Source organism: Suricata suricatta, chromosome 10, assembly GCF_006229205.1.
Source record: "Suricata suricatta isolate VVHF042 chromosome 10, meerkat_22Aug2017_6uvM2_HiC, whole genome shotgun sequence".
In the NCBI taxonomy this organism is placed as follows: Eukaryota; Metazoa; Chordata; class Mammalia; order Carnivora; family Herpestidae; genus Suricata; species Suricata suricatta.
In genome coordinates, this window is record NC_043709.1 from 70,505,468 (window position 1) to 70,531,721 (window position 26,254).

At 36.2% G+C, this 26,254-nt stretch overlaps 1 protein-coding gene across 5 annotated transcripts in view; it reads left to right on the top strand.

The window, feature by feature from the left end:
- Positions 1-26,254, top strand: part of GXYLT1 (glucoside xylosyltransferase 1) — a 51,058-nt gene that overhangs the window by 8,290 nt on the left and 16,514 nt on the right. For 3 of the 5 annotated variants that reach the window (XM_029954830.1, XM_029954829.1, XM_029954833.1), the window contains exons 2-5: positions 491-583; positions 13,333-13,504; positions 14,921-15,046; positions 18,686-18,937. In XM_029954830.1, coding sequence (XP_029810690.1) covers positions 491-583; positions 13,333-13,504; positions 14,921-15,046; positions 18,686-18,937 — 643 coding nt within the window. The remainder of the gene's footprint in view (positions 1-490; positions 584-13,332; positions 13,505-14,920; positions 15,047-18,685; positions 18,938-26,254) is intronic. The other 2 variants (XM_029954832.1, XM_029954831.1) reach the window with 1 other exon arrangement.

The following is a 26,254-nucleotide window of genomic DNA, read 5'->3' on the forward strand; positions in this document are numbered from 1 at the left end:
ATATAACTGGCTTGGATTGAAGATTAATTTAAAAGCCTTCAAAGAGCCTCTCTTCCCTTTCTGTCACTGTTTGAAGCATTTTAATTTGGCTTCAAGATAAGCAGGTATTTTGCTTGGCTGAAATGGATTTTATTCTAGGGGGATCTGTGTAGTACACAAACGAAAATTTTGGAAGTATTCCCATATTTTCTGTGTTATCTGAGGAGGGGATTTTAATATGTTAGGAGAGTTCCTGATAAGGAATGGTTTTTCAGTCTGTAATATATTCTACCTAAAAGTTTTAAAGTCCTATTTAAAATAATGGTACCTGAGTAAGGAAGAAATTTCCAAACTCCTCAAGTTACTTTAGCCATATTGAATTTGTGAAGTTGGACTTGCAGTTTTGTTGCTGTAAAATAGAACAGTAAGTTATTATGTTTTTGAGTGAATTCCTTGTTAGTTTTAAATCGAAATACTCACATAGGACTCTATTTCTGTCTTACTCTGTTAGGTGTAAAGATTTCTCTCTGTGTTACTGGAATCCCTATTGGATGCTGCCCTCTGATGTTTGTGGAATGAACTGCTTTTGGGAAGCGGCTTTTAGGTAGGCACCTCATATTTAATTGGTAGATCAGTGTAGGTAAGATTAGATAGTACACAGTAAATTTTTTACTGTAATAGGACATAAAATGTTTCTTTTCCTGTAATATAATATTGTCATATAAGCAAATAATTCATTTTCTGTTTGGGTTTTCTGTTTTTCCTACTTTGTAGTTGTTATAACTCATTTTTAGTACATACTGTGTATAAAATGCTCTAACTTTTTTTTAGATGTTCTTAGGAGCATTTGTGATCTAATTTTAGGTAACTGGGTGACAAAGTATTAAACAGGTGATAAAGATAGACTTCCATTGACATTTACAGCCAAACACATGACATTTTTCTACTTTTAAGCTGGTATGCTGAAAAAACATTTTGTAGGTGGATGGGGACACGGGAAAGATTGATTACATTGGTTATTTGCAAAGAGATTGAATATTGAGGAATGAGAGGATAATAATAAATATTTAATGAAGGAGTAAGTTTTGTTATGGCATTGTTTATTGATCTTGCGTGTTGCTGAGTAGCTTGACTTTGTGCATGGCTCTGGATAATGAAGGCTTTGGATTCTGCTCTGACCTTCAGTGAAAGAAGTGTTAATAGGAATGGGCTGTCAGACTGTCTCCCTGACACAGTGGCAGGAGACGCTGAGGCAGTAGCCTGAGATGCCCTTCCTAAAGGTAAACTTTCTTTGAGAGCCACCTATTTTTATGGTCTTTACGATTCGTTTAAATTTTAGTTCTACTCCTTCTACTTGCTAGGCACAGTGCCAGGTGCTAAGAACCACACTCTGCATCTAGTTAATGTGATTTCTGGAACTTGTGTTCTGACAGGAGCTTCACACTAGTAAACCTGAGATTAAGATAAAGGGTGACACATTATAGCTGTGGTGATGGGAGAGACAGTGACTCATGAGGTGGGATCATCTTAAGGCACCAGGGAAGGCTTCCTGGTGGGAGTGATTGCATGAGGAACATGGAAGTTAGCCAGGCTCAGGACAGGAGGTGAAGTATTCTAGGTGAGAAGAATTACTTTGTTAGTATATATTACTAGTATATATTTTTATATTCTTGTAGTCCCAGTTCATTATGCATTCCATGAACAACCAGGAAGGAATGAATCATTGAAATCCATTATTTTAATTCTATCACCTTGCTATTGAAAATACTGGGTGATTGAAATTCTATTATGAGTCAATCAAATCAGATTATTCAAACTTAAAAATGTTTTTTTTTAATGTTTTAAATTTATTTTTGAGAGACAGAGAGAGACAGTGCAAGCAGGGGAGGGTCAGAGAGAGAGGGAGACACGGCATCTGAAACAGGCTGCAGGCTCTGAGCTGTCAGCACGGAGACTCCTGTGAGGCCTGAACCATGAACCGTGAGATCACGACCTGAGCCGAAGCCGGATGCTTAACCGACTGAGCCACCCAGGCGCCCCTAAAAACTAACTTTTTAAAAGATAATGTTAGGTGGGGAAGGGAAGAGGGGTGGTAGCAGTGAAGAAAAAAAAAAAAAAAAAGATAATGTTGGAGTGCCTAGGTAGCTCAGCTGGTTAAGCATCTGACTCTTGCTTTTGGTTCAGGTCATGACCTCACTGTCATGAGTTCAAGCCCCACATCAGGCTGGGTGCCTACTTGGGATTGTTCTGACTCCCTCTCTCTCTTTCTCAAAAATAAATAAATAAACATTAAAAAGAGAAAAGGATAATATTACCCTTCACCTTGTTCATAATTTTGGAGAATTAGAGCTCCATATTTTTCAGTCTTGTAAAAATTTGTTAATGAATATTGACAGCCACCACTTTGGTATCTTGACTTATGACATAAATCTGCTCACTCTGGAAGCTGCGTGAGCTTAAAAACTTCTATATACCCTGATTTATACAACCCAGGTCTTTTTTGTAAGATACAACATGAGTAACAATCTTCCCCCCTCCTCCACTGACTACAAGAGTACAGCAGGGAAGTTGATCTAGCTGAATCCTGGAGCCTTATTACTCCTCTTGTTTTGGCTTCCTCAGTTCATTTTCCTAATGCCTCTATATCTGTACCTATTTTTTTATGTATCAAATCATTGGGTAAAATGTCTCAAACTTTTGTTTCTTTTTAAAAAAAAATTAGAGGGGTGCCTGGGTGGCTCAGTCAGCTAAGCGTCTGACTTCAGCTTGGGTCACGATCTCACTGTTGGTGAGTTTGAGCCTCATGTCAGGCTCTGTGCTGACAGCTTAGAGCCTGGAGCCTGCTTCAGATTCTGTGTCCCTCTCTCACTGCTCATCCCTCACTCACTCTCTATCTTTGTCACTCTTTCAAAAGTAAACATTAAAAATAAATTTAAAAACATAAAAAATAAAAAAAAATTATTTGAGAGAGAGTGTGTAGGATGGGGAGGGGCAGAGAGAGACAGAAAGAGACAGAAAATCCCAAGCAGGCTCCATAATCTGCGCCCAGCCTGATCCAGAGCTCGATCCCAGGACCCTGGGATCATGACCTGAGCTGTAATCAAGAGTGACACTCAGCTGACTGAGTCACCCTGGTGCCCCACAGACTTAATTTCTTACGTAGATCCTCTCACGTTTACTCTGTTCGAACATGTAATTGTCATACCATTCTCACCCTACATTTCAGTATTGACTCTAAGTAACACTTCATTTTCGCCTGACTCTAAGAGCTTGTTTGCCCACCTGCTAAAACGTCTTTGAAATTCCCCATTACTACCAACTCTAAGTCCACATTTTGCCGGACGTTGGTTTCTTCACAGGACTGTCCCAACTTTCCCTGTTAGAATTCTTTATATTTTTATTTTGGTCAAAGCTCATTTGAGGGATCATTTCCTCCCATTTAATTTACACAGTGAACATAAAATAACATAAAAAATAAAAATCACTTCTGATGTGCACAGGCTGTTAGTAATTCATATCTGCTAAGTCATTTCCTGACCAACTGAATGGGACACTGCAGCTCGTCAGCATGCTCGTGCCTCTCCTCTCTCTTCTGTCCTTGAAACAAAACCAAACACATTTCTGCAACAGCTTACACTCAGCCCTTTTTTCCTTAAAGCATTCTTTGTTTACTCCGTTTCTCATCACCAGCAAGACTTCTTTATGTCTTTAAACAACAGCATACAAACTTCACCCTTCAGCCTGCCTGAGCAGCACTGGCTACCTGGTGAACCCCCCACCCTGACCATGAAGTCTTCCTGACTCTGACTTGTTCTTCTGGGGCCCAGTCTTACATTTTTTTCTCCCTTGGATACTGGTTATCACTTCCTGTTTCTGTCTCAAGATCAGGGTCTCAGCTCTTGATCTCTGCTTCTGGACTTCTCTCTCTGTCCTGACTCTTCCATATTGATGTTCCTTAAGACTCTTGCTCTTTTCCTTCCTCACTCCCTGGGTAGTCACAGGATAATCTTTTCTGAGCACCAGAACTCTTTCCAGCTGCATTTTGGTCATTTTTACCTTGCTAATTTGGATGCCTCAGACTCTCTTGTTCAAACTTGAGTTCATGATCTGGTGTCTCACACCTTCCCTCATTTGTGTTTTGTATCCTGGCTTATAACTGACTTTCTTCATGTCAGTCCACAGTCTACAGACTCTTCTACACATCTCCTTTCACCCTGTTGCTCCTGATAGCCTCTTGTTTCCTATTCCCTTAATTATTGTGCTCATCACTTCTTACATAACAATTTCCCTTCCCACCTAACTGCTTCTCCCTTTTCGGTATCCTCTCTGTTACTGCACTCTCGCGTCTGTTGTGCTTGTGGATCTGCACTTCCAGACAGTTGACTTTGCAGATAGATACCACATGGTGTTCCTCACTGAAGCTCCAACCGAGCAAGGTGCTTGGCAACCAGTAAATAACTAATGATTTTCCCTAGCACTTCCAGACTAGCTTTGATGTTTCATATTGTGAGCTTCCTTAGCAATCTTGATTTTTTTTCTCTTTAAACAGTTACCATGCTTTCTGATTAACCCGTTTAAAATTCTGCCTTTTTGCAATAGACTGTAAATTGTGTGAGGTCATGATTGTGGCTTTCTTGTTTATCCCCTGTATCTAGCACATGAAAGATGGTCAGATATTCATTAAAGAGAATGAATTATATTACTAAATCTTGTTCTTGAAATTATGTGGATTTAAGCCTCCACCAGCATTTTGTATATGTACTGGTATCCCCATGATCATAGCATTATTGGGAGTTATAACTTCACCATATAAAAAAAATGTTTACTTATTTTTGAGGGAGAGAGAGTGCAAGCACAGGAGGAGCAGAAAGAGAGGGGAGAACAGAGGATCCAAAGTGGGTTCTTTGCTCACAGCAGAGATCCCAATGCAGAGCTCAAATTCCCAAACCATGAGATCATGACTTTAGCCGAAAATGGAAGCTTAACCGACTGAGCCACCCTGGTGCCCCATAATTTTACTACTTATTAGAGTAAAAAGATAGATTATTATTGATTTATGTTTTGTTGATTATTTGTTGAACATACTTTCATATTTGTTTAGCTTTCTAATCTTTTTTTCTATATATTTTCTGTATTGGTATTTACCTGTTGCATTTTTAATGCTTATTTTATGATCTCTTAGGCTGCTTTTGCCATTGATTACAAATCTCTTCCTAGTTTCATTTTTTATTTTAGTTATTTCATTAAGGAATCTCCCCCCTCTTTTTTTAAAAGTAATCTCTGGGCCCAATATGGGGCTTGAACTCATAACCTCAAAATCTAGAGTCGCATATTCTACCTACTGAGTCAGCCAGACACCTGTAAACAATCTCTTAATTTTAGTATTATTAAAGAAATCTGTTTTATTGTACTAATTTTTTTGTGACTTGAGCTTTTAAAATATTTAATCTTTATGGTGGGAATTGCTTTTCAACTTATGATTCGAATTCGTGGTTATAGGTGAGTTTGATGTTATGTGTATTACTTTAAGCAGTCCATGCTAATTTTAAGAGCCATATTTGTACAGTTATTTAAAATTATATTTTAGCAATTAATGCTTATATTTCATGTTAAACTTTTAGATTTTTTTATGCTGTATGTAAAACCCTGAAGATTTGTGTTGTATTTTGTTTCAAAAGTGATTATATACGACTCTTTAAAGTAGTTATTTATTGGGGCACCTTGGTGGCTCAGTTGGTTAAGCATCAGACTTTGGCTCAGGTCGTGATCTCATGGTTCATGAGTAATGGTTCAGCCCTACATTGGGCTCTGCACTGATAGCTTAGAGCCTGGAGTCTACTTTGGATTCTCTGTCTCCCTGTCTCTCTGCCCCTCTCCTGCTCACACTTTGTCTCTGTCTCTCTCTCAAAATTAAACATTAAAAAAAAAGTTATTTACTACTAGTATGATAATTCAATACTTTGTTTTAATAGTGAGAAGAAAAACTTTTTAAAGCTGTGCATTAAGGAAATTGATATTAATGTTTCTGAATAGTTTTCCATTTTGTTCAAGTGCAAGTTTTTAAAAAATATTTACTTATTTATTTTGAGGGCAGGGGTAGAGAATCCCAAGCAGGCTCCATGCTGACAGTGCAGAGACTGATGCTGGACTTGATCTCACAAACTGGGAGATCATGACCTGTGCCGAAATCAAGAGTTGGACATTTAACTGTGTGAGCCACCCAGTAGCCCCTCATATGCAAGTTTTTAAAGATGGTTGATAGCAGTTACTTTTTAGTTTGAGGAAATTGTTACCAGAAATTTAATTTGTTTGACTTTACATACTTCATTATGATGTTAATTCTTGGTATGAATATTATTATACATTGTTCCTTTATAGGATGGAAGAATACCCTGAAAGCTTTTTATGCTGTCCAAATTTAAAAAAAGGAAAAATTATTATGGTTCTTTCATAGCAGAAATGTTACTTAAAGTAAGTCTACTCCCAAGGCTTAGAAATCTGTTAACAGTGATTGTATTAGAATTTATCATCTAAAATACTCTTTTTTAAAAAAGTGTTTATTTTTGAGAGAGGGAGAACGAGTCAGGGAGGGGCAAAGAGAGAAGGAGATAGAGGATCCTAGCAGGTGCCATACTGACAGCCCAAAGAGGGGCTCGAACTCACAACTGTGAGACCATGACCTCTGCTGAGGATGGATGCTCAATTATATGAGCCACCCAGGTGCCTCACATACTCTTTAAGTATTAATTTTTTTTTCTGATTTCCCCTCTGAACTTTTTACTTTGATTAATTTCAAATCGACAGAGATTTCAAGAATAGTTATAGTGAGCACACGGATATTATATTGTTCACTAAGTATTTACCTATTAGTGACATTTTGCCACTTTCTTTTTTTGGCTAACTCATCTGAGGGATAGCTTCAGTCATTATGATATACAGCTATGTATCACATCATAATAGAGACATTTCCCAATATAACCATAATAAAATTATCATTTCCAGTTTTTTAACATTGGCAGAATATATATTCATTCATATCCATATTGCCTTATTTTTCTATCATTGAACTTTTAACCTCTCCCACCCCCAATTCAGGACTCAGTCAAGGATCATACACTGCATTCAACTGTGAGATCTGTTTAGTCTCTTTCCCTGTAGAAAAGTTCCCCATGCTTTTTTTAGGGGCTGGTGTGGGGGATAGTCTTGGTATCTTTGATGACATAGTATTATTGTTTCGTTTTGTAGAATGTTCCTTTATTTGGATTTGCCTGTCTTCCCATTATTAGATTTGGGGCAGGAATACTGAATAGGAGATACTGTGCTTTTCTTTGGTCATGCTCTCAGAAAGCCTCTATAATAAGTTTATTATTGGTTCATTTTGATTAATTGGTTAGGGTAATGGTATCACATTTCTACATGTATCTTTATTCCCTTTATAATGTGTGAGGATAATACCTTGATACTTTGTGGATGTAGCATTCATTGATTATTCTTGTTCAAATCATCTGTTACAGTGGTGATTGTAAAACTGATTTTTGTAGTTCTGTCTTTCCTTCTACATTTATTGGATAGTATTTTTTAAATAATTTTTTAATGTTTATTTATTTTTTGAGAATGAGAGAGAGCCCGAGCAGGGGAGGGGCAGAGAGAGGGGGAGGGGCAGAGAGAGAGGGAGACGCAGAATCCGAAGCAGGCTCCAGGCTCTGAACTGTCAGCACAAAGCCGGACACACGGCTCAAACTCACAGACTGTGAGATCATGACCTGAGCCAAAGTTAGATGCTTAACTGACTGAGCCACCCAGGTGCCCCTTTAAAGGGTTTTTTTTTTTTTAATGTTTATTTTGGGTAGTATTTATTTTTAAAGAAGGGTTTCCCCCTCCCCTTTGGCCCCTTTACTTGGTATCTTTTTATACTCAGATTTATTTTTTAATGTGTTATCATTCATTATTGTTATAATTCCTTTTGATGCCCAGATTATACCAGAGTTAGCCATGAGGGCATTCAGGTACTATCTTTGAATTATCTGTAGAATTTCTTCTAATTATATATCTGTAGAAAAATAGGTTTGACTTAAAAATGACCTTTTGGATAATATTTCTTTAAATTCACAGGGACTTTTCTCTTATTTACAGTATGATTAAAATGCAGCACATTTTTATAGACAGAATTATATCTATTCAAGAAATACATCATTTTGGGACTAAAATTATTTGAATGGCTACTTCCCTATAACCTATTAGGTTTTAGTTATCCCTTCCTCTAGTTGTGGAAGCTTACTTTAGATTTTTTTGAGCTGCAGTTATTTCCTGTTCGTGGGGTCTCGGGACAGGGTGATAGGCAGTGACATCTTTAAAGTATGCTCTGTTTTGTTATTTTGGGTGTAGAGTGTGTACTATATATAATGCTTTTGCTGAAAAGGGACACATAACAAAAAGCAAATGCGATGTAATGGACAATACTTCTTCTGTAGAAATTGGTGGAAGAAGTGCTGGCAGTGTGTCTGAAACCAGCCTTGCTGAAATGCCTCGGAGGAGTCATCCCTCGTACTGACTTTAGAGGGATGTTTTTATCTTGAAGAACATTTGACTTATTTTTCCTTAGAAGGTTTTATTATCGAAGCGCCTGGGTGGCTCAGTCAGTTGAGCGTCTGACTCTTGATTCTGGCTCAGGTCATGATATCACAGTTTGTGAATTCGAGCCCTGCGTCGGGCTCTGTGCTGACAGTGTGGAGCCTGCTTAGGATTCTCTCTCTCCCATTTCTATCTGCCCCTACCCTGCTCACACATTCTCTCTCTCAAAATAAATAAATACACTTAAAAAATTTAAAAAAAGGTTTTATTATACTTGTTTTTGTGTGTAAAGAATTCTGTACAAAGCAACACATGACTATTATGGCTTACTTTTAAAAATTTCTTGCCTTTTAGCTTTGAGGCAGGATCTGGTTATGACCATTTAGACAATCCAAGCCTATTGTTATTTCTAAAATCTTGATGTGGAGGCATTTACTTGAAAGATGAGATAATTCAGAGCTCTGTGAAATTGTGTTTCTGTCTTGATTGCTTTGTCATTTACTTTTGTTATTATGGCTTCCACTGCTTTGAGATGAATGGGGTGCAAATCACTTTGCTATAGGTATAGAAGGCATCAGGTTCAGTGTTATAAACTGAGGGGCTCAACAGAGAGGAGGGAAGCAGCCTCAGGGTGCTGCCAAGGGAAGAGATACTACTTCTTTCCCATTGCTGGCAACAGAAAAGAACAGAGCTCTAAAAAGACTCAAGCTATTGCTAACACCATATATGTGAAGGAAGTGGCCTCGCCAGTGGGGAAAGGATAGACTGGAAACTGTGAAACAAATGATGTTGTACCGTTGGATAGCCATGTGCAAAATTATGCAATTCTCTCCTACTTCAAACTGCTCATAAAATTTAATTCCTGGTAGATTAATACAAATTTTAAAGACAAAGTATATACCTAATATTATATCTTAGTTTAATGATAATGTTAACCTTGATGAAGAATGAAATAGCAACATTGTTTCTGGCATAGTAAGTAATGCTTCTTATGTGACTTCTTCGTTTAGTATTATTAGCAAAGTGGTGTGATAATATTTAACTTTATGAATTTTCTGGGTGAGGTTTCTTTTTCTTAAAAACAATTTTTTAGAGGCACAGGTGGCTCAGTCAGTCAAGTAATCAGCTCTTGATTTCGGCTCAGGTGTTCTCATGGTTTGTGGGTTCAAGCCCTGCACCTCCATGCTAACTGCACAGGGCCTGCGTGGGATCGTCCCTCCCTTTCTTCCTGCCCCTTCCCGGTTTGCGTGTGCGCACACACACTTGCTCTCTCTCTCTCTCAAAAAAGAAAACAACCAACACACAGCTTTATTTATTTATTTATTTAGATTTATTATTGTTTTTATTAAAGATTTATTTTTAAGGGGCGCCTGGATAGCTTATTTGGTTAAGCATCTGACTTCAGCTCGGGTCGTAGTTCACGGTTTGTGAGTTCAAGCCCCGTGTCAGGCTCTGTGCTGACATCTCAGAACCTGGAGCCTCCTTCAGATTCTGTGTCTCCCTCTCTCTCTGCTCCTCCCCACTCATGTTCTGTCTCTTTTTGTCTCAAAAATAAACAAACACTAAAAAAAATTTTTTTTTTAAAAGATTAAACAAAAGATTTTATTTTTAAATAATCTCCACACCCAATATGGGGCTCGAACTCAAAACCCAGAGATCAAGAGTCGCATGCTGGGGGGGTGGGGGGCGCCTGGTGGCTCAGTCAGTTGGTTAAGCGTCCGGCTTCAGCTCAGGTCATGATCTCACGGTTCTGACAGCTAGCTCAGAGCCTGGAGCCTGCTTCAGATTCTGTGTCTCCCTCTCTCTCTGACCCTCCCTTGCTCATGCTGTCTCTCTCTGTCTCTCAAAAATAAATTACAAAAACCAGAAAAAAAAAAAAAGTCGCATGCTCTACCTACTGAACCAGCCAGGTGCCCCAACAGTTTGTTTTAAAGAATCTCATTTATAGAATCATCGGCCCATTAGACTGAATGAAGGGTGAATTACTAAGGTATTTAGGAGTTTATGTTTGAACCTTCCAGTAGAGGGACAGGGAAGGAAATGACCCCTGTGTTTTCTAGAAGATATTTGTGCTCAAGAGCTTTTCAGTTCCTTTGCTGAAGGCTGACAGTTGCCAATAGTCACATATGAGAAATGTGCCCTACAAGAGGATGCCCTACAAGGCCCATTTTCAGGCCTTAGGAATCTGGTCAGTTCAGAAAAGCATTATTTTCAACTGCTATCTTAATTATCTCCAGGCTCTTAGCAAAACAGCCTTGTTAATAGCAAAGGATAGATCCACAATAAAAGCAGGAGTACATTATATATATTCACACTTAATGTTTTATTCTGTTAATATAAAATAATTCCCAATGTTTAATGTTAAAACATTAAGATATATCCTTGTATGATATTCTGATTTCCCATATCAGAAATTAGTTGTAGGATTACCATGAGCAAGAACAAGATGTTCCTCAGAAAACAGTTCTGTTTCGCTTTTAACACGTGGACACGTGAATACTCAAGATTCCAAGGTCCCGTGGTAAGGAGTATCACTGCAATTAATTTTACTTGCAAGTTTAAGAAAAATGATTAGTCACTCATTCTTGCTACTACAAATCTCAGTAATGTATACATACAACTGTTAACATTAAACAATATAATTTCTAACCCTTATACATTTTACAGAAAGGATCTCAGTAGGCAAGAATTGAATTAAAGTCAAATTTTGTTTTTAATTCAACATGTTTGCACTTTATAATACCTTAATGTGTTGCTAGTTTTGTTTTGTGTTGTCTTCCATTCTAACATTCCTTTAACTGTCAGTTCCAAAATTATTTCAGGTGAGATCTATATTTAATATTATAAATAGGTTATTTATTTAATAACAATGCAGCCATACATAACTAACTTGGTTCTTTTTATGCTCGTGGATTAATGTTTGTTCATGGTTGAGGTGCAAGAGTCTGAAAGTTTTCTTAGGCCCAGTACAATTCAGTGCTGCTCTGTATTCAAAGTAGGTTCTGATACAGTCTAGGTCAATAGCTTAGGTTTAGGGAATCTTTCCTTCCAAAATGGCATGCTGATGTTTGACTAGTATGTTTTAGGCCACCTCAGAAATTTTTAGCTCTCACTGAGTAGTACTTGGAGAATGGGATTTAATGTGTATCAGTGAAAAAGTTATATGAAGGAAATATAATTAGTGTGGTTGAAGATCGAATATAATAGTTAAACATTTATGGATGATTTATGTTTGGGTTTGCTTCAAAATGATCTTTTGGTTAGTGGAAGGGGATGTGGGGGGGTACTTAGATGAAAAAGAATACCTTTGAATGTATAATTGTTGGAGTTAGGAGATGGGTACATGGGGATTTATTTTATTCTCTCTACTTCAATATGTTTTTGAGATATTTTTTATTGTTTGAATTTTTCATTATTTTTAAAATGTTTATTTTTTATTTTTATTAAATTAAAAAATTTTTAATGTTTTTTATTTTTATTTTTATTTTTTAATTTTTGAGAGACAGAGACAGTGCTAGCAGGGGAGGGTCAGAGAGAGAGGGAGGTACAGAATCTGAAGACAGGCTCCAGGCTGAGCTAGCCTTCATCATAGAGCCCAATGCGGGGCTCAAACCTATAAACCATGAGATCATGACCTGAGCTGAAGTTGGACACTCAACCGACTGAGCCACCCAGGTACCCCTTAAAATTTTTTTAAATGTTTATTTATTTTGAGAGAGACAGACAGACAGACAGAACGTGAGCAGGGGAGGGGCAGAGAGAGAGGGAGACACAGAATCCGAAGCATGCTCCAGGCTCTGAGCTGTCAGCCCAGAGCCTGATGTGGGGCTCGAAGTCATGAGCAAGATCATGACCTGAGCCAAAGTTGGACACACAACTGACTGAGCCACCCAGGCGCTCCTATTTTTATTTTTTAAATATAATTCATTGTCAAATTGGTTTCCATATAACAGTTCCCATCCCAACAAGTGCCCTCCTCAATGTTTCTGGGATTTTTTTTTTTAAGATTTTTTTTCCCCTTAATTTCAGAGAAAGAGAGAGAGAGAGAGCACAAGTGGGGTAGAGGAGTGAATGGGGGAAGAGAGAGAATCCCAAGCAGGCTCCACACTCAGCACAGAGCTGAACGTTGGGCTTGATCCTACGACCCTGAGATCATGATCTGAGCTGAAATTAAGGATCAGATGCCTTAACTGACTGAGCCACCCAGATGTCCTGAGATTTCTTTTTTAATTAAAAAGCTAAAAAATAATTGAATGGAAGGCCTTCAATCAGTGATGCTCCTTTTGTCAATTGGCAGATTCCTTGAGAGAATTAAGTCCTTAATGCATCCAGTCTGAGTAATGAATTAACTTCTCTCCTATATATCTAGAATGGTGCTAGTTATGTACTATTCAAGTAGTAATTTTTGTTTGTTTGTTTTGTGGTTCCTAGTGAGGAATATTGGCTGAGAAAGGCTGGTTAAGGATAAAGAAATACATAATTGATTTAACATTGCACTGTTTTGTAATTTGATATTTCCTTGCTATTTAGTTATTTATTTTTATTTGTGATTATTTTTAAAGATTTTATTTTTAAATAATGTCTGCACCCAACGTGGGGCCTGAACTCACAACCTTGAGATCAGTAGTCACATGCACTTTTGATGAGCCAGCCAGGCACCCCATTTCTTTGCTTTTTAAATTGAAATTTTGAACTTCAGTTTTTGAACATGGTCAGAATACCATGTTGTTAACATGTTACCCTGTACTAAAACTATTGGAAAATATGATTTTTTCTTATTAGGTATAGTCTGAAAGTGCAGCCTGCTCAAAGAATGCACCTCGCTGTGGTTGCCTGTGGTGAAAGACTGGAAGAAACTATAACCATGTTGAAGTCAGCTATCATTTTCAGCATCAGGCCTCTGCAGTTCCATATTTTTGCTGAAGATCAACTACATGACAGTTTTAAAGGCATAGTAAGTATTTGAGACTTTGTCAAGTCTGTAGAGGTGAATATTTAATGGCACACTATAATGGAATGCTGTTTTATTCCTTCATTGAACAAAAATATTTATTCAGTAACTAACTGCCCTTCTAGAATGGGGCTGCTGCTCACTCCATCTAAGAGTCCAGATCTGGGTCTAAGAGGAAGGTTTGTTTCTAAAGGAGATTACTTCAAGTCTTTTGCAAAGCATGGAGGTTTTATTTCACTGACTTTAGCTCCAAGATGATTTGACTGAAAAGTCCTGTGATTTAATTTTATTCTCATGTTTGGCTTGGGAGTGTCTCAAACAAAGTGTGCACAAAGATTTTATTTCTGTTTTGAGGGGAGGGAGCTCTTGGTTGACAATATGGAGGGAAGCAGCTTTTTTGTTCTGATAAGAAAGTTCTTTATTTTGGTTTGTTATTGGTTACAATCAGTGTGGCTATATTGGCAGAAAATTCAAACTAACAGTGGCTGAAACACGATGGAAGTTTTTTTCTTTCTCACATAGAAGTAGACAGTCTGTGGTATATGGTAACTCTGTGTCTTCAGGGACTCTGTCTTGTGACTGAGCCATTTTGACATAAAACTTCTACATTATGGTCCCAGATGGCTACTCAAGCTTGGATCCTCACATCCATATTTTAACCAACACAAGGGAGAAAGGAGTGAAGAAGGCTAATCTCTTCCTTCCCTCTTAGAATACTTTTCAGAAGTTGCAGATGACATTCCTGCCAGTATCTCATTAGTCTGAACTCAGTCATGTAACCATATTGTTAAAGCTGTGTGTGAGGGTTAAAAATATACTCTTTAATCAGGGCAACCATATAACCTTAATAACAAAAAAATTATAACTGTACAAGAAGAGTAGAACTGACAGATAGGGGTGAAGAACATATAAGAAAAAGAAAATTCACCTGAAATGTCACCCCGAGTGTTCTGAGACAGTGGTAAAGATGATAATCACCTGAACCACCCAGGCACCTCCGACAGATATTTTCTAACCAGTTCTTATTGGTCTGACTTTGCGTGTAAATATTTCCTATTATACATACTTGGGTATAAAATTAGTGCTTAATTTTTTTGAGTTTAATTTGTTTAGTGATCCATGGGATTTATTTATCAGATAAGGTAGATGAACAACTTGCAAGGCTTTTAGCTTTCTAATATTGTGGTTGTTATAACTTTCATTGTGCCTCTGATCTAGAATGTTACTATGATTTTAATATTGTGAATAAAACAAATGGTGGGAAAGAAGAACTTTACTCTCTCTGAACTATGTTCAGCGTTAACATTTAATATCTTAATTTTTAGCCTTTGAAAATAATCTGTTGGTTTATGATTTGACAGAGAAAATTGAAAGTGAAATAATCTAAACTGAATTCTTATTTTTTTTATATATTTTTAGCTTGATAGCTGGTCATTTCTGAAGACATTTAATTACTCATTATACCCAATAACTTTTCCACGTGAGAATGCAGTGGAGTGGAAAAAGCTCTTTAAACCATGTGCTTCCCAGAGATTGTTCTTGCCAGTAAGTTTTTTCTCCAGTGTTTTGTTTTTCCTTCTAATTTTGCTTTTACACACATGAGTTAATAAAGAGTTACACAGAAGTCAGTTAAAAAGAAAACACACAGATACAGATTTTCCCTTTTTACATTAGGAAAAAACTTCCCATAGAACAAGTAAAAGCTTCAAAGAAAACATCTGTTAAAAATGAAACATGTAAGTAACTTCTGTTGAAATACTGTTTCTTTCATTTTAATTTATTCAGGGGCTGTGGACTGTTTTATTTCTAAGAAGGAAGAGAGGTCATCAGGTCTTAATGGAGCCAGGCCTGTTGCAGCCATGCAGTGGCATCCTCCCCTTCTCGTTGCCCACTGCACTTATAATTTGGGAAATGAAGTAGATTGCATCATTAAGTAGCTATTTCTTTCTTACACCAAGCCACCTGACTCTTTCCAATTATATTTTAATGCAGTTACAAAGGTTTTATTTTTTTTTAATTATTTAAAGTTTATTTATTTTGAGAGAGAGCAAGTGTGCATGAGAGAGAATGGGGAAGGGGGACAGGGAGAGAGGATCCCAAGCAGGCTCTGCACTGAGAGCACGGGTGGAACCCATCAGCCATGAGATCATGACCTGAGCTGAAACCAAGAGTCAAATGCCACCCAGGTGCCCCGACACAGACACAAATTTAAGGCATGTGAACTGAAGGGAAATGGGAACCCTTTATTCAGTGGAGCTGTTCTTTAGTGTTATTCTCTGGTGATAAACCCTGAACATTTTTTTTTAAATCAAAGTATTCAGAAGGAAGATTACCTCTTTCTTTTGCATTGATTTTAGCCACAGTTTTAAAATTCACAGTAGTTGTTAGGACCATTATCATGTTTAAAGTAGTTATGGGAGTAGAAATTTTTGAACTTAAGCTGACAAGTTTTTGGAAAGTGTATGAATTATGGGGGAGGAAACTTTAGTTACTTGTTATTCTTAAGTGGAGTAAGGCAATTCTTAGTATATTAAGAATATAATTTACCAAATCCAGGTTATCAGTAAGATTTCCAGGACATCAGTAAGATTTAAAGTTATAATTTTGATCAGAGTCTGCCTAACTAGTAACTTTGTTGCTGGGCAGAAAAAAATCGGAGCCTAGAAATTTCCTAGGAAGTCTCTGCTTCCATTATAAGCAGCACACAAATAAGGGATTAAGATAGGGAAAAAGACCCAAGAGGTTTTAAATATTTTATGTAGACCTTAGAAGTTTATGGGGTGCCTGGGTGACTCAGTTAAGTGTCTGACTCTTGGCTTTGACTCAGGTTGTGATCTCATAGTTTGTGAGGTTGAGCCTCCCATCTGTCTCTGTGCTGACAGTGTGGAGCCTGCCTGGGATTCTCTCTCTGTTTCCCTGTCTCTGCCCTTCCCTCTCCCTCAAAATACATAAATAAACTATAAAAATAAAAAAGATTAAAACAAAATTTTAATGTTGAATCATTGTAGTATCACATTCATTTAATTAATAAATTGAGTGCTTGTTTTCTGCCAATAATCTGTATGGAAGTGGCTGGATATATAGGAATGAATGGAACAGACTTGTTTTCATAGAGCTCATTGTCCAACGTGGGAGGCAGGGGTTAAACAAATACAATATGACATTAAATAAATATGTTACTGAAAAAACAGTATGTGATGATAGAAGCCTAACATTATAACCATTTCTCTAACATTTTGTTCTGCATTATTAACAAGTTTAATTGTTAACGTTGTGATATGAAATTTGCCAGATTGTTTAGTGATGTAATCTGGTTAAATTGCTAAATGGAGTTTGAAACACTAAATACATTTGATACCTGTCAAATTTTCCTCGTAGTTCAATGTTACCTCTGCATCTTTTTAACCAGATTTAAGTAAATTGATGCTTTGTTTTTCTAAGTTATAATATTTTTATGGAGTTTTTCTTCCTTTGATACAGATTGATGAAAACAACTAATGTAAGCTCTTCCAACTCCTGTCTCCTCCAAAGGAAACCATAGAAAAAGTGCTGACATTGTTATTATTTAACCTGATGTCTGATCTCCAGTTAACAGTGGCTCCCAACAGTGAACAGTGTCTTCCAAGTTTGCTCACAGTATAATAATCTGTAAACACACATTATTCAATGGTATAGAAGCAACATGTTGATACAAAAACAGTTTCCTTTACTCTTCTGCGTCCCAAAGAGAGCAGCCTCATAGCTGTTCACTAAGGGGATAACTCAACCTTAGCAGCAGGAGGAGGCAACGGCATTGAAAAGGAGTAGAATGAGGATCAAACTCTTACTCTCTTTGTATTATTTTTCTAAAAGTTGTTTAAAGTTTATTTATTTTGAGAGAGAGAGAAGAGAGAGTGTGACTGGGGAAGGGGCACAGAGAGAGAGAGAGAGAGAGAGAGAGAGAGAGAGAGAGAGAGAGAGAGAGAATATCAAGCAGGCTCCACGCTGTCAGTGTAGAGCCTGACACAGGACTTAAACCCATGAACTGCAAGATCCTGACCTGAGCTGAAATCCAGAAGCAGACAGTGGCTCAGCCAACTAAGCCACCAAAAGACTTAGGTTAATCTAATAATTGAGTTGTACTAATATGCTGATATATGAGTAAATATAAATTTGTGAAAGTTGGATTCTGAGCCTCATGGGTAAGGCAGAAATAAAATATTTTCCTTGAAAAAATCCCTGTAGAAAACATATTTAACATCTCTCAGAAGTAACAACATAGCCAGTCTTTCTTTCAAGACAAGTCTTGCCTTCACCCTTGCTGAGAACCTACACATTTACTTTGATTTGTTGGAGATAGTTTGTAGCAGGATTCTCGCACAGAGAGCTGTGCACTGAGGCTTTCTTTCCAGGAAGCAACTTCATTCTTGCTGGCATTGCTCAGTTAGTTTCATGCCCAGAGAATTGAGCCCCAAACACCACGTGATGTAGTTTTTAAATATATTTTCAACTTCTTTGTCTCCCATATATGGTAACACACACAAGCATGCAGTCTGATTAAGTGGTCTCATGTTACAAGGTCATGAGGGATGTTGTCACATACATACATGGCCAGGTTACCTTGAGTTTTTTTTCTTTCTTTAGGTAGGGAGGGGACCCTACCACAAGTTAAGTACAAAAATCAGAGTGTGGACTCCAGAACTAGGTGGTTTGGGTTCATTTTCTAGTTTAGAGCAAAATGATATATAGGTACCAATCATTAGTGTTATAGGCTGAGAAAACAAGTTGAGAAGATCTTCGTTTGTATTGGTTTATTTCTGTATTTATCTCAGGAAATCAAGATTCAAGATGTTTAGTCAGCTAAGTTAATGTTATTTTCCATCATGAAAAGAATTTCCTCCCAAGTCTTTGAGGGTATTACTTTATTTTTCCAGTTGTTAGTATACTATTTAGTTTTTTGTTCTGATTTGTTTTTGTAGCTTTTTTCCTCTAAACGTTAATATAAAGATTAGCTTAGGCTGTAATATGTATGTATGTGTGTGTGTGTATGCTGTTGTAAAAAATGACACATTTTGGGAAAATTTCTTCAAAAAATTAATATAAATTAGCTTATCTTATAGGTATTTTTTTACAGTTAAAGCCTCTTTTATGTATTATATTAAATAAATAGAATTATAATTATTGTTTCCTATTCTCTTCTTATAGTTAATCCTGAAAGAAGTTGACTCACTGTTGTATGTTGACACGGACATCCTTTTTTTACGACCCGTTGATGATATTTGGTCTTTGCTAAAGAAGTTTAATTCCACACAAATTGCTGCAATGGCACCAGAGCATGAAGAGCCTCGAATAGGATGGTATAATCGCTTTGCCAGACACCCATACTATGGAAAAACTGGCGTAAACTCTGGAGTTATGTTGATGAATATGACTAGAATGAGAAGGAAGTATTTCAAGGTAAGGTTGAAATTTTTCTGTTTACCCTCCACAAATTTTTTGGTATCCAATTTAATTTTCTGTATTAAAAACTGGATTAAACGATTCAGAAATTTCCCATTTAAAATAATCGAAGAAAAGAGTTCTTAGTATTCTGTTTATTGGAAGATTGTGGCAGGTCAAGCCAGGTGTCCTTACAAGCAGTAACATAACACTGCACTGAGTAGTGAATTTCATCTTCTTAGATTGTTGTTCCAGGTTGTAAGCTGTTATTTTGTAGTTGTGCAACTGTAGAACATCTTGGGGGACCACAGAGATGAGGTTAGGAGCTTAAGACTCTGGAGCTTGTTGGCCTGATTAAAACCTCTGGGACCTTCAGTAAATTTTTAACATCTCCGGGCTTCAGTTGTCTCGTCTATGAAAAGAAAATGGTAGATAACATTACCTGTATCATTGGGCTTTTGTAAGGATTGAATTAGAATGGTGGCTAACACATAGTACATATGAGCTGTTTGGGGGCTATTGGAAGTTAACTTTAAAAACAAATTTTTGCATGTGTCTTGCCTCTCAAATTGTAGGTCAGTGGAAGAATCAGATTATTTCATTTCTCTGTGCATTCTGAATACATGAGTATGTTGTATTATTTTCCAATTTTATGTTGATGGGTTTTATGTCATTGTAGTTTGTGGGCTCTGGAGTGAAACTCTTATATTTAACTTTGCCACCTGTGTACTTATTTAGCCATTAGCCAGTTAACTTTCAAATGTTGATTCTCTACTGAAAAACAGATAATAAATGGACTTGTGTAGGTTGTCAGTTTAAAGGAGAGCCATTTAAAATGCTTAGTACATCTCTTTAACAAATGGTGTTGAGAAGACTGGACAGCTACATGCAACAGATTGAAACTGGACTGCTTTCTCACACCATACACAAAAATAAACTAAAAATGGATTAAAGACCTAAATGTGAGATCTGAAATCATTAAAGTCCTAGAAGAGAGCATAGGCAATAATTTCTCTAACATCAGCTGTAGTAACATTTTTCTAGATATGTCTCCTAGGGCAAGGGAGACAAAAGCAAAAGTAAACTATTAGGACTACATCCAAATAAAAACCTGGATACCAAAGGAAACCATCAACAAAATTAAAAGACAGCCTACTGAATGGGAGAGCATACTTGTAAATGATCAATCTGACAAAGGGTTAAGTATGTAAAATATATAAAGAACTTCTATAACTCAACACTCAAAAAACAAAGAATCTGGTTAAAAAATGCGCAGAAGATCAGATGTTTCTCCAAGGAAGACATCCAGGTGGCCAACAGACATGAATAGAATCTCAACATCCTTCATTATTAGGAAAATGCATATCAAAACTACAATGAGCTATCACCTCACACCTGTCAGAATGGCTAAAAAAAAACCACACAAGAAACAGCAGGTGTTAGCAAGGATCTGGAGAAAAAGGAACTGTTGGTAGGAATGCAAACTGGTACAACCACTATAGAAATCAGTATGGAGGTTCCTCAGAAAATTTAAAATAGAATTACCATATAATCCAGTAATTCCACTAGGTATTTTCCCAAAGAATAAAAAAACACTAATTCAAAAAGATATCTGCATCCCTACGTTTATTGCAGCATTATTTAGAATACCCATAAAACTATGGAAGCAAGCAACCCAAGTATCCATTGATAAATGAATGGATAAACAAGAGGTGGTATATACATACAATGGAATATAACTCAGCCACAAAAAGGAATGGAAGCTTGCCATTTGCAACAGCATGGGTGGATCTAGAGTATAGTGCAGAGCGAAATAAGTCAGAGAAAGACAAATACCATATGATCTCTCATGGAATTTAAGAAACAAAACAAAGAAAAAGAAAAAAAAAGAAACCAAGAAACAGACTCTTGACTATAGAGAACCGACTGATGGTTACCAAAGGGGTGGTAGGTGGAGGGATGGATGATATAGGTGATGGTGATTAAGAGTACACTTATGATGAGTACTGTAATGTATAGAATTATTTAATCGCTATGTTGTATATACCTGAAATGAATGTAATATTATATGTTAATTATACTGGAATAAAAATAAAATGTTTAGTGCAGAGCATGGCACATAGTAAGCACTTAAATGTTATCTAAAAGCAGTGACTTCTGAAACACCCATAGAGACTTACTGTTTATCTCTTTATATCTATTTAGGTCTATATTAAACATTTATGGTCTATTATGTCTTTTATGATAGGAGAATATGTGTGTGTATATTTTTTAGAAATTTTTCTAATGACCTCTGGTGGACCGGAATTTATACCATTATTTATTACTGCATTTTGTGTGCATTTAAATCTTGGCCTCATTTAGAGTTGTTTCCATGATTTATCCTTGGTACAGGCAGCACTGCGGCTTGCAGCCATCGCCCATGCCTTGACCTTTCAGTCTTAGGACCATTTGTACCCATCTTCCTTATTTTCTGTAGATGTAGTAAACCTAGTTTTGTTTTTGTTTTTGTTTTAGCTTTGCCATTTCTGAACCATTCTGAAATCTTGATTCTTTTCAGTTTTGTCTCCTACAATTGAATGCAGTAATGATGCTAGTATAACCTATGCTTTTGCTTAACAGTGAAAATTTCTTCAATTACCCAATTTGTTAATATAGCTTAAGTTTTAAAATCTTACAAACTGTAAGGTTTTACTAAATAAAACGGGCATAATACCATGAGGTCTTCCTTTTTAGATTGTTAGCCTATGCACAGTAATATTATACCAGAAGATGGTGCTGTAAGATTACTTGCTAAGGAATAATGTGACTTCTCAGTAACTCTTCATTCAAAATTCATAAAATTATGGGAAGTTTACTGTTGCAAAGAACCTTAGAGATAATTTAGAATAAAAGCATTATTTATTGTCTCAAATGTTGCAAAATTACAACTATCTAGTTCAAATCTATGATTATCTTTTACTTACTTAAACGTCACTCTTAAATACTTCAGTAGTTTCTCCCCTTCTTTTCTTTTTGTCACGGCCTGTTCTAAAACCAACTATAGATGTAGGTACGGAAATTGAAATCATTTTGAATCTTTCAAATTTGTGTTTTCATCTGTGCATTATGGACTTAATGAAGAAGACTATGAGAGGCATAATTATACATTAATTTAGCAGGTGTAATTTTTTTCACATCGACTGTCCTTATGTTCCAAACCTGTTCTTGCCCAGTGAGAACAATGAAGATTTGCTCTGTTTTCAAATGTTACTATATTTATGATTGCTGAGAGATTTCTATAAAATTTATTTATTTTTTATTCCTTTTCTCATACATCTGTCTTTTTCCTGATTGTTTTCCAGCTATATCTGTAGCACTCATGGCTTTGATTTTTCCTACTAATTCTACAGTTTCTGGCTCTAGTGATATAACTGATTACTTGTTGTAACTTTCTAAATTGTTTCCTATGCATCTGTGAATGTTGCCCCATGGTTCTTATTTGCATGAAAAGCTATAAGACTACCCATTTAAGATAATGCCCATACTTTAAATTCTTAATTTGCTTTGCTGTTACACAGTTCCTACCATTCATGAATGTTCATTTCCAACCTGATGTATAATAGCTATATATTAAAAATTAAAATTAAACTTCTACTTTTTTGTTGTTTCTCATGCATGGTAGACAATGATACAGTGGTAGTTAAGTGATTGCTTTGTATTTTGTTATGATTATATATGCTCTTGAATCCCTTACTTAGGATATCTCTTAACCTTTTTCTATTAAGAAAAAAACCAAAGGATATAAATAAGGCATCTTAAACAATTTTTTAATGTTTATTTATTTTTGAGAAAGCGAGAGCATGAGTAGGGGAGGTACAGAGACAGAGGGAGACACACAATATGAAACAGGCTCCAGGCTCTTGAGCGATCAGCACAGAGCTTGACATGGGGCTTGAACTCGTGAACTGTGAGATCATGACCTGAGCTAAATTGGACACTTAACTGACTGAGCCACTCTAGGTGGCCCTAAAAAAATTTTTAGGATTTTATTTATTTATTTTTTGGGAGACAGAGAGGGCATGAGCAGGGAAGGAGCAGAGACGGAGGAAGAGAGAGACAATCCCAAGCAAGCTCCATGCTGTCAGCTCAGAGCCTGATGCATGGCTCAAACTCCCAAATTGAGATCATGACTTGAGCCAAAGCCAAGAGCCGGATGCTTAACTGACTAATCACCCTGGTGTCCCTATTTTAATTTAAGTAATCTCTATACCCAACGTGGGGATCGAACCTACAATCCCAACATAAAGAGTTGCATGCTCTACTGACTGAGCCAGTGGTGTGCCCCAAATAAGGCATCTTGAGAATCCTTGTACGTTTACTGTACCCTGTTCACATCCTGTTATGTATTACTTAAAAAGTAATCTTTGTCTGTTTTTTCCACCTACCGAGGCCAGGATGTGTCTTTTGTACAACTTTGTATTTGGAGTATTTAGAATGGGATAGGACAAAAAATGACAACTTAATAATTACTGGTAGAGGAAAGATGAAAGCTTTAGAAACTGAGCCATTGGTGAATTATTAAGAAATATTGGAAAGGAGAACATTTCCTATGAAGTGGACATGATGGTTATTTTTATATATTTGCAAAATGTATGTGATGAAGGACTTTTATTCTGTTATATATATTTAACTTATGAGAACATAATATCAATGAACATCTTACAAACAGAGATAGAACTGTTAAGAGATTAGTGCAGTAACTAATCTTTGGAAATTGATGACTTCTCAGTTTCCAGCATTGTTGGAACATGATATGAATAGCTAACTATCAGTTTTATATTTGTGTATAAGATAGGCTGATTATGATAATAAGTAATTTTGAAAGCATACATGATTCTAAGATGAAATTAATTGATCTTAATCTATGTGCACTTTGGTGGTAGGTTTGCTAAAATTAGTAGATTAGAACTATATTTTTCTTTTTAAAAATTAAAAAAAGAAGGGGTGCCTGGGTGGCTCAGTTGGTAAAGCATCCATTCTTGATTTTAGCTCAGGTCATGATCTCTCAGGCCTGAGATTGAGTCACAATAATTCATTGTATATAGAATAAAAAGAAAAGCCCCCCCCCCTTTGCATACTACTCTTCCCAGTTTCATTTCTTTGCCCAAATGATGTCAGAAACTATGCTTTATATTTTTCACACCCATTAAAAATATGTTTTGAAACAGATACACATGTACATGAACACTTGTATATAAAATCCTTTCTTTAATAAGGGAGTCTAGGTGGCACAGTCTGTTCAGCATCCAACTCTTGATTTTGGCTCAGGTCAGGATTTCATGGTTCATGGAATAGAGCCTTGCACCAGGCTCTGCACTGACAGCTTGGAGCTTGCTTGGGATTCTCTCTCCTCTCTGCCTCTCACTTTCTCTGTCCCAAAATAAATAAACTTAATAAAATAAAATCCTCTTATACATCTTCAGTTTGCCTTTTTCACTCAATAAATATATAATGACTGATTTTTATGTGAGTACATATGTGTTTGAGATTGCAGAGAATGGATGATTTGGTTTTATTTTTTGTATACTAGTATAAGCATGTAGTTATATGGCTGAAAAATATCTTCTATTTTAACTTACACTTTCCTAGTCAACTCTACTACTAGTGTGGAAAATTACATGTTCATTTAATTTTTGACCATTTCTGTTTCCTCCTTTATGAGTGGCTATTTGTCCATATCCCTTGACCATTTCTCTATTATTTATTTATTTATTTATATATTTTTAAAAAAATGTTTTTTATTTATTTTTTGAGAGACAGAGACAGTGCGAGCAGAGGAGGGTCAGAGATAGAGGGAGGTACAGAATCAGAAGCAGGCTCCAGACTCTGAGCTAGCTGTCAGCACAGAGCCTGACGTGGGGCTCGAGCCCACGAACCGTGAGATCATGACCTGAGCCAAAGTTGGATGCTTAACCAACTGAGCCACCCAGGTGCCCCTTTATTTTTAAAAAAAATTGCTATTAACTTGAACTTCTTTTGTATGTAACTCCTCTTTTCTAAACTAATTTCTGAGTTTTTCATTGGTTGTCTTGGATATTCTAGGTTATATAAGTAGCATATACTAGTGTTATTCTTAACATGATTTTTATATATTTTTATTCAATATTTTTTAATGAAACTTTTCTTAACTTACAAAGGTTATTTTTTGGTTTTTGTTTTTTTCCTGGAGACTGCACTAGACCTTGTAATTTTATCTTTCATTGATTTTTTATCTTTGAATAGGTCTATTTCTTTATATATTTATATTTATGTATTTGAATGGACGAAATCCAATGAAGATTTGAACATAGCATGGGACTAGGGGTCCACCAGCCCTGTCTGTTGAATACGTTGCTGGTCAGAAACAGTCCTTGTATAATTTAGGTATCCCTTTTCAGATCCTAAGAACATTTAGTTAATATGCTAAATCACTTAACTTCAGAGTCGTCCTTTCAGTAAAGTATTTTCTTATTATTTGATTAAGTAAAACTTCTTTCAGTCATTATCCAGATTGTTTTGGGGGAATTCCTGATTATTTTATAATTACTGTGTTTACCATGTCCTGAGAAACTGAACCCAAGTGTACAATTATACCAGATAATATTTAGTTTAAATATGTAGTTCCTCCCCTCCCCAACAACTCTGGCTTTTCTTTCTTTTTCTTAAGGAATAGATTGTTATACCTCCATTGTGTTTACTATATATCCTAGAATACACCATAACAATATTTTTCAAACTGTGTGTGGAGGATCAGTTTTGGATTTTAAATTTACAGCTTTTCATGAGTCAATATATTTGTAAAGTGATATATATATGTTAGGAAAGTATTATTTTTATATTTGTGTATGTGTGACTAGAAAAAAGATTAAATAGATATAAAAGTATAATGTTGAATTGCTGTATTATTAAATGCTACTAAATGTTATTGTTAATTTCTGTACTTAATATTGTGAAGGACATCAAAAAGTCACTCTTCTGCACACTGTAAACTGCGCTTTGAGGAATACTGGTTTAAGTCTGGAGAGTTTGAAAGAATCAAATGAGCTGAAAGGCTTAGTATTCAGCTCAACTGCTTCTCACTCACATTCACAAGATCCAGGGCCCTCTTTGAACTCTGTTGTTTCCTTGGGTCTTTGACTTTGTGTTTTAAAATAATGAGCTTATGAGCAACTTTATAGAGACTGAAAAGGCAACTGATAAAATTCACTGCCTGTTTTTGATTTTTTCAGTTTCAAATGGATCTTTTTGAAATGTCAGTTATAAAGGATTAGTCTAAGAATGATAGTGATCATGGTAACAGTAATAGCTAACATT